Here is a 12412-nt window from a genome sequence, read left to right as displayed (position 1 = left end):
GCATCACTGATTTTGAGTGCTTTTTCTGTGTGGAGGAAGTAAAACTATGACTCAAACTGTTCATGAAGGTGATTGTGGGATAGTTGGGAGTGAAGTTGAGTGGCAAGTCTGTGTGTGTGGGTGTTTTTTTTTTTTTTAGAATTTTGAAAATCAATGGTGGATTGGAAATAGAACAATATTTGTTGAAATTGCAGAGGTTGGTATTGTGTTTCCTTTATTTTTTGTTTTGTTTTGTTTTTTCAGAATTGGAGTGATGGCAGCCGTTTTGAATGATGTTGGAACAGTTCCAGTGGTGAAGGAGGAGTGGATGATTGCGAAATGAGGGGGACAAAGGAAGGAATGTAGGCTTTGACAAGTTGTGTGTGGAGGGGATCCAGTTGACATTTGGATGGCTTGGATTTCTGAATGAGTTATCTGATTGCTGAAAGAGTGGGGAGCAGGAGGAAAATAAATGTGAGGATGGGTGAAAACCGGCTAATGTGATCAGTTCAATGCTCAAACCCAGGTTGTGGTTATGTTTTTTTTTTGTTTTTTTTGTTTTGTTTTTTGATTGAAGTAAAAAACAGAATGGAGTAGCCTTAGGAGGAAGTGAGTAAGGAGGTTGTCCTGTCATTTGGTGATATTGTACTAAGTAATACGAAAAGTGGCTTCACTGGAGTTGCAGTGGATTTTGATGCTGCCACTATAGTCCGTATCATGTGATATATGGTTAATATTCATATCTTTGTGTGACTCCAGTATTTCTATAAAGATTGGTTGACCTTTGGTTTTTATGACAGCAATCGGGAATGCATCAAGAGACAGAGAGCGAAAAAAAAACAACAATTTTTTTTAGTGGTATGAAAGATTTCAGAATGTTATGAAGTCTGATGTTGAAATGGGAGACCAGGTCATCAGGGTTGTAAAAACTATTTGTCAGAGCAGCAGAAACAGTTACTCAACTTGATTTCAAGAGGGAGATTGGCACTTCTTTAAGACACGTGATTTGGCTCCCAGTGCGACCTTCAACCAATGAGGGCAGGAGTTGTAATCTACTCCCGCCTCAACTCCCGCTTGTTATATCGAGAGGTATGTCCCCCTGTCATTCATGAAACACACACGCTGTTGGATAGACCCAAGGGAGAGGAGTAAAGACGTTCACCAGTCCATTGTAAATCTCTTACCTAGATTTCTTTAATAATAAAATGGTATTAAACTCTCATTGTTATCATGTGTGCTTATCTATAGCTTTCACTTAAATTAGACTTCCGGGTGCCGCTAATATGACCGCGGCTGCCGCGAGACTTCAAAGGATGTAAAAGGGGTAACTGTTCAGTTATAAGGTTTAATAATTCAAGATTTAAGTAATTGTGTGTATTGTAGTAGTTTGACGTATGTGGAAAGTGCTCTTATAGTTACCTCGTAGGTTTTTTACCAATTTAAAGAAATTCTGGCAGGACACTTCCATTGGATTGGCAGATGAACTGGTAGTGAATTAGCGCAGTCAATCCAGATGTACAATGTATTAATACGCATATTACAGTTTCAACAGGAATACCAATGTTATTATTATCATTATTATTATCATGGAGGCAGAGCAGTGCTTAATGTATCTGCCTTAAAGATAATAGATTAAGTCTCAGAACTCTCTTTCCTGTGTGAAGTAGCGATGTTTTCCCCCTGCTTGGTGTTATTATTTTCATTATTCTTGTTAATGGCAGATATCCTTATACAGATTTTACATTGGATGTCCTAGATTGTGAAGGTGTGCACCTAGTGTTTTGGACTTTAAGTTTATATCCAAGACAATAATCCAATCGAACTCAAGAGATGAACTTTTTCCGAAAGCTCTTCCAATCATTCTTGCATGAGTGTAGACGTGACGTGTCGATCCTCAAATAAGAACCAGTTTTGCCAACCACACTGGAGAACAGATGCCAAAAACGTCTGGCAGCGACAAAAGTTTGGGCTTCTCGGAATCCCTTTATTTTTACACGCTGTTTGGAGATGCCTTTGTAATATCAAACTATTATAAGCACAAACGTGCCCATTTCTGTACTGTATTGGTTGTTGGTTGGACTTAAGAGGAGGAGACAGAAACATGTTTTCTGCCGGATGATCTTCATATGTGCATTCATCCAACCCTTATTGAACAGGAAAATATACAATATGTTTTTGTGATGTCACAAATCTTATGAGTGAGGCAAATGAAACAGATATACACAATGTCTTGATGGCAGCTGAACCTGTGAGACTGACACAGATCCTGCACGTAAGAATGAATTATTGTGCATATTTATAAAAGATTGCAAATCATGTGTAACATGCCCATCAGGGTGGGCAATCTATTAGAGTGAGCACTTAATTTAGTACTCGCTATTTATGATCTTAGTGAATCAGGCCCATAGACACTACTAGACATAGAGGAAAAAACATGTGCAAAGCATCATCTGTCTTTGGGCCATAACCCACAGGTTGGGGGTGGGAATAAAAGCCAGATGAAGTTGGACTTTTCTGGGAAATCTGTTTTCTGAACTCTCATATGAAGTGAAAGGGAGAACTACAGTACACATGGATTAAGCTTTAGAGCAATCAATTTGGATTATATTGGATGTGAAACATTGCACGAGACTTCCACAAGACGTGTTAAAACGAGACATATTGCCATTCTGATCTGTACATTTACCTCATTATTTCATACAACAATATGTCACACATGATAGTATCTACACTGAAAGTGTACAATATTGTGTCATTGAAGCATACCCTTGTATTTACACAAAACACAAAAATACACAAAAATAGTAATTGATGCCATGGACTTTTGTCATCCATCTAAATAAGAGAGAAGGGAGGCAGAGGAAGAATGATAATGATGGTGTGCCAGTAGAGTGGACCCTGCGAGGTTTATGTTATTCCCCATGAGAGAGGAGGCCCTTGAATCATGGGACTTGCCTTACGATGCTCTCCAGACAACCTGTTCCCTGGGCCCCGAAAGCAGACAGGACTGACGTAAATGGTCTCCCTGCTTTGTTATCACTGTACCACAGCTCAGTACCCCAGAGGCAGACATCCATGATTACTGTCTTTAACCCCCCCCCCCCCCCCCCCCCCCCCACACACACACACACACACACACAGACAGAGACACACACACTTACACAAAATAACAATACATTGACAAACAGGTTGTGTTTCGTGAGACACTCGATTTATTGCAGTTTAATTTTTTACACAATGATTACTTGTATATAAGAAAAAACACTGTTATATTCAGTTGTATCTCCATTGAATGATTTCTCCCTTTAATTAAATGCCACAGTTGTTATCATATATTCCTAACAGTTGGCATTACCTGTAACAAAAACCATAATTTAATCTGCATAAATTAGAAGCAGTGATGCTTATAACAACAGAAATATATATAGTTGAATCATAAAATGTGTTTTTTGATTATAAAAAATGTGAGTGCATCTAAATGAAAATGTATTGTACTTTGATATACCTGTATATCCACAAGATGCGTATTACTTCATCTTTTATTGGGAAACTATGTACATATATCTTAGAAAGTGCACATTTACAGAACTGACAAGTATATTCAAAAGTATGCCAAATAACTACAAAAATTCATTGTTTAATACTCTCTGGAGCTGAGCCGTCCCATATGAAATCAAATTGCACCAAGTCAAACTGAATCCATACGTGGATAGAGAGTGTTCATACCCATAACAGCTATAAAAAGAAAAAGGTATCCCGTGTCCACTCTTCAATACATGTCCTGACTAAAGAGCAGCATGTGAAACCTGTCAGTCAGAAGTATAAGGAAACATTGCAGACTGCTTGCATTGGAACGGAAGTTTGGGAGACAGGATGATGAAGTGGGTTCACAGCACTTGCTTGCATTAGCTGAGGCCTGAATTTCCTGAAACCACATTCACTACACTTTGGCCAATTAAGAAGCCCAGGCAGTCCAATCCAAATCCAGCAATCTCTTTTTCGTCTTATCATTCGGTCCTAAAAGACACAACTGATTCTAAAGCGCCAAGGAAACCAAGGGACTGCTTTTACTTCTTAAGCAGCAGCAACAGCAGAAGCAACCTTCTGCCTTCAAGTAGTGTTTTATTGGATATCAGAGCTGGAAGAGAATCCAAAAAAAATAGGTCTCATTCATTATTAGAAACAGCTGTGGTTTTCCACTCTAATGACTCATCCATTTTTCTTTCCCCCCTATTCTTTGGCTTTTTTTCCCGATCGAGTATTGAGGGTTTCTCAGTGCAATATTGAGCAGCCACAAGCGTGCATGTTCATTGATTTACTCATCTTCCTTTATGCAAGCATTGTGCCACGCGGATGCATTTGCACATTGTTTTAATGTGTCCATCTTTCTTTCTACTTTCCACCCTTCAGTGCCGATGATAAAGACAGAACCCAGTGATGAATATGATTCTTTTGGGACTTCAGTGCTGCCAATGCATTCAAAGCCCTACTTTGGCCACTCCAGACTAAATCCCATCATGCCTGTTGCCGATGCTTGTATGGCTGGAGGCTACCCTCCTTGCCCTTCTCTCAATGCTGCCATACCATCAACATCCCCTAATTCCAGCCCAACCCTGCATGACCTTTCCCCTGTGGCGTTCAGCAAGTGCCTGCCAAATAGTCCCACCCATGCAGCAGCATCAGGTCAGATGGTGATGACCTACCAGGAGAATGGCAGGCCAATCCTCACCCATCCATCTTCTCCTGATCATGGCTCTCCCTTAGGTATGCTCCAAACTCAGGGAAGTCCAAGTCACCTCAACAGTCCAGGAACCCATGGATTCCTCCCTGCCTATGCCAACAGCAGCTCTTCATCCTCCCCAGCCTCCCATGCTTCTACTCCCAGTGGGCCTGCAGAGAGTACATTTATCCAGGCCTACAGCCCCAGCGAGGCTCAGACAGCAGCCACCTCATCTGAGGCTGGAGGGAACTCACCCGGCCTGCTTCATGAAGAATCAAGTCCACCTGCCATCACCATCAAACAGGAACCGCAAGAGTTGGACCAGATGTACCTAGATGATGGTGAGTTTCAAAACTGTGTTTGTAAACATGCAGTGTCAAAATGCATTTGAGAGTCTTCATCTTGATGATGAGAACAATATAGATTATTTACTCAAAATCTGTATCCCCTTTAAACAAATGATGAAACGGTTAGACTTTATTCCCAGGCAATTCACTTGCTTTCCTTGTAAGCATGCGGTCCTGTGTGAATTGTACAAGTAGTTCATAACACAACATTGCCCTGATGAGATTTTGAAACAATCTGTCAAAACATCACAGAGAATCTGGGGTCAGCCAGGTTCCAGCAGAACAAAAACACTGGCACACGCGTGGCAACCCAAACTGTTGACATATCGACTAATGAAGGAAGCAAAACAATAGGTAGGGGTTTCCTTATCCCCGCCTGTCTTTTTGGGAGGGATGCCGGGAGCAATGAGGCAGAGGCATTCTTTTCCCGTCAATTCCCTCTGGAGCGCAGGCCACGCAGCTGTCGTCATCAAGGGAGACTAAAGGGTCATGGGTCTCCACTGGCAATGAGATCAGACACACCCAAGGGAGCATATGGCCGGGTTTATTGCCTCCTGTGCCCATCCCACTGCTTGCTTCAAGGGTCACCAACCTGTTATCTATGTTAGCAGAGGTACCACTTGTTGTTATGATATGTATTAATAGCACATTTATTGGATTTTACCCGTTTGAGATTGTAACAACCCCCTGCCTCGTAATATAGGTGGGGACCCAATGACCGCCCTTGAACTCTTGCCTTGTCACCCTTCCTGTTAACATTAGTGTGTGTGTTTATTGCAGTGTGTTCATGCTGCATATGTGTGTGTGTCAACATCTCACAAAGGACAGAAGTAGGCATGATGGGAACAGGGGAGTGGGATGATGTTGCTGCTGAATTGGTAATTTTGTTGTCAGCATATCTGCTGGTTTTGATGAGTCCCATTTGTCATCATAAACAGGCAATGCAGACAAAGAAGGATGGTGGAATCAGCTATTTTAAGTTCTTACACACTTGTTTGTGGAGTGTTTTTGGCAGAAGTGCCGCAAAATTAGAAAATAAATAAATAAATACTGGGCAAACATTCCATAAATGTTTTAAAATTTAAAACATTATTTTGGCTGACATTGTGGATGGTGAGAGCAGCATGTACATGACCATTAAATCAATTAGTCCTTCTTTCCATTTGTCCATCCGTCCCTTCATCCGTTTTCTGCAGTCTGTACTCATTAGGGTTAGGCTCAACGATGTAGCTCCATGTCTTGCTTTGTCTTAAGATTTTTGTGGCATTTCTGTGGCACTTTTGGAGTAAATACCTCAACAAAGACTGAATGGTATGAGAAGAGGAGCATTGAAAAATACATCAGAAGCTTTGGTTAAAAGTATGTTCCCATAAAAATCAGGATGCAACAATGTCTAGCCATGACCACCTGAGATAATTAGACATTGACGAATAATCCAATCAATAGCAACAGTGTATAGCAGTTGAGCGCGAGGTTTATGAAATTGAGATTTCCAGATAGGCGAGTCAGCTGCTATATTAGATTCAAATACTAGCTGACCATTGCCAACATGCTTTAGTCTGTGGGCATTTTTTGTGTTCTTTGATGACCTAATAAAGGGATGGTAGTAAAACATTAAAAAAGAACATGGATACATAAAAAATAGAATTTTTCACATCCTGGAAATTATTATTAAATTATTAAATTTAGATTATGGTACGACATTTTATTTCATTATATGAATTAACTGCTTGACCAAGCCAACGGTAGATGCCAATGTTACAACGTTATCACTTGCGTTGATCACATCACATTCAAATGAAAAATATATACTGTATAATGTGTGTGTTAATATATATATATATATATATATATATATATATATATATATATATATATATATATATATATATATATATATATATATATATATAATTTACAGACATACATACACGCACACGCACAGTGGGCCCCCAGTTAACGAAACTAATCCGTACCGTTATCCATATAAATCATGTTCTTACTTCTCTCTTTAACATCACTAGCAATCTTGGGACTCATAGATAACCATATCAAGTTTGAATTAAGCACTAAAATTCATAATAAATACAATATTGGAAGCACTCTCACACAAGATCAAGTTCTTAGGCAGCCATCTTTGTGACCCCATGCACTGACCAATAGCAGACCAGTATCTTCGTGACCCCATCACACTGACCAATAGTAGACCAGTATTTTAGGTAGTCGAGACGCCAGCCAATAGCAGACCAACATTGTAGTGACGCGTTGCAGCGGATGCAGTTTGAGGTCGTTTTTTTTTTTTTTTTTCAAACATCCAAAAGGGCATATGGTCGCAAATGTATTCAAAACCTTCTATCAATTTTCATACTATGGTCTAGCTAGCTGGACCCACCTTTGGACTGTTATGTGCTTTGTCATATTTGTTGTTCCACCCCTTGAGCATACAGTCTGTTTGTAATGAAATCACGCGGCAACTTTATTCACAAAATTGTTTTCTTTCTCTTTTTAAGGCCAAAATTTTGCCCTCTTATTACGAACAACCAAATACTCAACTTCATATTGGTCAGTCATTTTTCTACTAAACCTTATGTGAAACATGCCAGATGTGTGACATTACTTGCTTGAGAAAAAAAAAAAGAAAACAAAAAGAAAAACCAAGAAGAGATGTTTAGTTGTAATGATTTATCAAATAATTTGCTTAAGCGACGTGTTACAAAAATACGGTGTCTCAAAATTAATATGCAGTATATTAGAAACTGAACATCATATTGTGATACGCATATTGTGTCTCTTCATACTGCAATACACCGATATATCATTATTATCGCCCTGTCATTGCTGTGGAAAATGATGTTAGACAAAGTGTTTGGCATTGTTTTTTGTTGTTGTTCATTCTTTCATCCTTGCAACACACCTCTAAAATCATATAAAATGAATATTGCTTTCTCAGTGACCTACATAAAAGACTAAAGCGCTCATTTCTTTCTGGATAATGAAATTATGTGAAACTGCAGCTTTATTTTGTATTTTGAATTGGTGTCCTTTTACACAGATGTCCAGTAATTTAGATGTGCCAGAAGCCCATTGAAATACCAGCTTAGAATCATGTAACCAAGTTTCCTTTCCCCACTACTCTATCCATTGTCACTTAGTGGGCTGAGTCTTTCTTCACCCAACGGCCAAATGTATTCTATCAGTGATTACAGTTGCATTAGGGACGCACAGGAATGTGTATTGATTGGGTCAGGACAGTGTAGAAGCTAAGGGAAAAACCTCAATATACTACCGTTTTGCATCACCTGTCATCCGCTCGTGCTTTCTGCGGTGAGCTGCTGGAGTCTTGGTAAGTATGCGGTGGAAATAGCATACTCCAAAGGCATCTGCCGCTCCCTGTTCTCTCTCAAACTCCTCAAATTAATCCTAAGTTAAAACAAATGAGATTGGAAGGTAGCTCACTGTGTCTCCTGCTTCCCTTCTTCATGCATTACCGCTGTGCGTTAGTGAGCTGAGCTCTCCATTAGAGAGGAAGACAAGCGGATGACCTCACCTCAGCAGCAGTGATTTAACGCTAGGGATGTAGCATTGTGTTGCTCCTCAGCAATTGGGGGCTGGTGATTTGAAGTCCATGGGTGCACACTTGATCTTCCCCAAGAGTGCAGCACCTCCCACGCTCCAATGCTTAGGCCTCCAGCTCTCATCAGGCAAAGGAAATGCATCTCTCTGGCTAGGACTAGATTTTATATAGCCCTTGAGAAATCACTCAACTTATCAACAGTGAGCTACTGTACCACTAGGAACAGTGTTACGATAGCGGGAGTCTGACCTCTAAACCCCTTGACTGCAATGCACAATCTCCGAAGTAGATTTTGTTTACTTGCTGCGCTGGTATTGAGCAGGCCCGAATGCCTTAGCCCAACTGCATTGCTCCTAACTAAAAATGGACTTCAAATATCGAATGATGCCAAATGTGGCCTGAAGACTACATGCATCTGATGGTGAACTCGAGATGTCATGCAGCCAAACATACCAGTTACATTAGACAGGTTAGGGTTAGTAAAACACACTTGAAAGTACAATGAAAACCTTCGAGACAAAATTGTACTTGTAATTGTAGAACTATTGTTTTTATTTTGTGAAAAAACTTTATAAAAACCAGCTATTTATGACATTTTCTGCCGGATGAGCCAGAAAAAGAACTGATTATGTTAAAGGAGGTCTTTTGGAGTTGCTGATTAAATATCCCAGCAAATGGAGTTCCTATGTTTATAAAATCAGACACGGATTGCACACCATTTTTTTTCATTTTATCTTTGTTTGTTCTTTTTCATTCAAACAGATCTTATGCTGTCAGAGGTTAATTGGCCCAATATTTACAGGAGCAAGGTTGTGAACCACTGATCTAATTTAAGACATGGATAGTGGAGTTTCACACTGACGGGAAAATGAACTGATGAGTGGCTGAAAAGCCTGCAGCTCTTTTGACCTCTTACAAGGTTTGTTCAAGGTCGCTGGAGGTAGCCACAAGGTCACCAGAGGCCGCCAGATGTTGTACTTGTGACGAGGAAGTTTTGGATCTGTTCAAAATTTCCTTGCGATAAGAGGAACGTCTGGTGACCTTGTGGCAGCTGCAAACTCAAAGTAAAAAACTCATTGATGTAAAACAGTGGAAGTGTAATGCTTTATATGCTTTCTAAGTCTCACAAAATAAGATCACTGCACTCACTGCATTTTTTTCTCCCAAAGATTTTGGGAAAATTATCTGATATTAATGAAGTCAAATACATTTACGAAAAAAAAGTTGACTTAGTTTAGATGCCTTAAGAGTCATTAAGTAGGGGAAAATGTGAACACTTCTTCTCATCAAATATTATATTTATATTTGTAACACATATTACAGGGTTCGCTAAGTCCGATCCTACAGAGCCAATTTGTTTTCCGTGGCATTACATCACTGTCAAAAAAATGTACAAGAATGTGTGATGTGTGACTGATTTGTAGACAAAATATCAATGATGTCCATCAATCCATCCATTTTCCATGGCTGATCATCCTCACTAGGGTCGCTGGCCTGCTGGTGCCTATTTCAACACTCTCAATCATGTTTGTTTGTATGCATGTTTTTGAGTGTGGTAGGAGGCCGGCGTGCCCGAGGAGAACCCGCACGGGCTCGGGGAGAACATACAAACTCAACACAGGAAGCTAGCACAGTCAAAGATTGCGAGCTAAAGTTTTTTTTGTTTGTTTTTGTTTTGTTTTGTTTTTTTGTTTTTTTTTGCTTCTTCTGAGTTAAAAATCACTTTTTGTGAGCAATTGCCACACAACTACCACAATGGATTATGTGCACATAAATAATCAGGAAAAAAAATGAAATGACAAAAATAAAGAAATAACTAAATATATAAAAACTAACATTCACCTTCACACACGGGGAATCCTTTATGACAGTGTATTTCAATCACAGTGCCTCAGAACAGTCATGTTCCACCAGAAAAAGTCAGGTGTGCAAAGAGAAATTATCCAATTTCAAAGTTGCATTTATGTATTTATTCATTTATTTACTTATTTTTTTTATTTGTTTTGGAACCATTATCTGCTATTGTCGACTGTGAAAGTGGTGTGTTGAGGTATAATCATGTAATAAATACTCTTTCCCAATACACATGCACAGTACAGTGGGCCCCCGGTTTACGAACTCCCTTCTCTTACGAACTTTTCGACCTACGAGCGTGGGCCGTGAATGTCTTACGAACAATCCGTCATGCCGGTCAATGTGTTAGTACATTTATTTTCGCTTTGCTGCATCAACGAAATCAAACAATCACGCTTGTGACAGCAACACTGAACGCTATTGCTCTTACAATGTCACAGTCACGGTGTTAGTCACGGTGTCAGTCACGGAGTCAGTCACGGAGATGCCAATATGCTATTGGTCGATTAAGGTCACAGTCCCGGTCTCACTCACGGAGATGCGGATATGCTATTGGCCGGCGTCACGTCAATCACAGAAATGCCGATATGCTATTGGCCGAACGCCTTTATCTAGCTTGATGGCACAGCTGGTCAAGATGGAAGGAAGGAGAGAAAATGAGTGAAAAACGGAAAGAAGGAATGTTGTGAAGACTTTGCAAACTTTATCTGTTAGACATGGCTTCTAAAATTGCAAGTGGCGGTAAAGGAAGAAGTAAGAGGATGATGACAATAGAAACGAAGCAGCAGATAATATAAAAATACGAAGGAGGCGCACGCATAGTTAACCTTGCTCGTGAGTATGGCCGGAACCGCTCGGCAATCTTCTAAGTTTGTATTTATGAGTTTTGAAAAGTGGTTTTAGATGTTTTTGCGGATATTTTTTTTTCATAAATAATATAAGATTTGTAGAAGATTCCTCATTCTGAATGTCTAAATGTCTGGACTGTGGCTTTGGCTTACTGGACTTGGCCACACCTGACATTGGGTTACTTTGAAATTCACAGTTTAAAAGGGCCATGCAACTGAACCTAAATTTTCAGTAATGCTACATGGTTGCTTCATACCTATACGTACGCGTATGTATTTTTGCATGTGTGTGTTTATGTGTGTGTGCACGTACACATAGCAAGAGAAGCATGCTGACCGGGCAAGGCATTTGGTCCTTTGAGGCTACTGCAGTGTGTCGTGTCTTATTAGCTGCTAGTGATCGGTGATATTATGAAATGTAGCTGAATGCAGCACAGTAGTGCTAATCAGAGAGTCAGATTTGTACCAGCTGCCTCTCTGGGACACAGAGGACCCTTATTCTCCAAAACAAAACATATGCACACATACACGCACATGCACAAAACCCATACTAGCCTCAGTCAATTTCTGACAGTTAACATATGTGCTCTGATTGCTTTGCATTTCAGGGTAGTTTTAGTTGTGATTATTTCCTCTTCAATTCAGGGTTGCTGCATTTGAAACTTGACTAGGCTTGTTTTCTCAACTTGATCATCAAAATGTTGTCAAGTCCCCTTCCCTTCGGGTACAAAAAAGGGCATTCTATTCTTGTCGAGGATCTCCAACTACCGCTGATGATTCTGAAAGCAACCGAGGCTTTCCTCATGGAAACTTTTACACATTCTGGAAAGTTTCCCAGACCCCAGGACTCTCCAAAACCCTTAATGATGATTGAGAGTGCGTCCACACCACGCTGAAAACATGCTGAGTCGATAACATTGGAGTGTGCCGCAAGGCTGGCTTTAGGATCAGAGGGGAGGACTGAAAAGTGAGTCTTAGGGGGAAGGGTGTGGATTGAATTCAAGGTTGGTGTCGAATGGGTTTACCTAAAGCAGAGTTCCTCAGATACTGTTTGTTTGTTTGTTTGTTTATTTTTAAATATACTTCCTCT

At 40.0% G+C, this 12412-nt stretch overlaps 1 protein-coding gene across 1 annotated transcript in view; it reads left to right on the top strand.

Annotated features, from left to right (window-relative positions):
- LOC148425774 (nuclear factor of activated T-cells, cytoplasmic 1-like) overlaps window positions 1-12412 on the top strand; it is a 58725-nt gene that overhangs the window by 29402 nt on the left and 16911 nt on the right. The window contains exon 9 of the mRNA XM_088410571.1: window positions 4390-5040. Within this exon, the coding sequence (XP_088266697.1) occupies window positions 4390-5040 (651 nt within the window). The remainder of the gene's footprint in view (window positions 1-4389; window positions 5041-12412) is intronic.

The sequence above is a fragment of the Hippichthys cyanospilos genome, chromosome 3 (genome assembly GCF_059441005.1).
Source record: "Hippichthys cyanospilos isolate Australia breed blue-spotted pipefish chromosome 3, RoL_Hcya_1.0, whole genome shotgun sequence".
In the NCBI taxonomy this organism is placed as follows: domain Eukaryota; kingdom Metazoa; phylum Chordata; class Actinopteri; order Syngnathiformes; family Syngnathidae; genus Hippichthys; species Hippichthys cyanospilos.
This window is presented reverse-complemented; position numbering and strand designations above follow the sequence as displayed.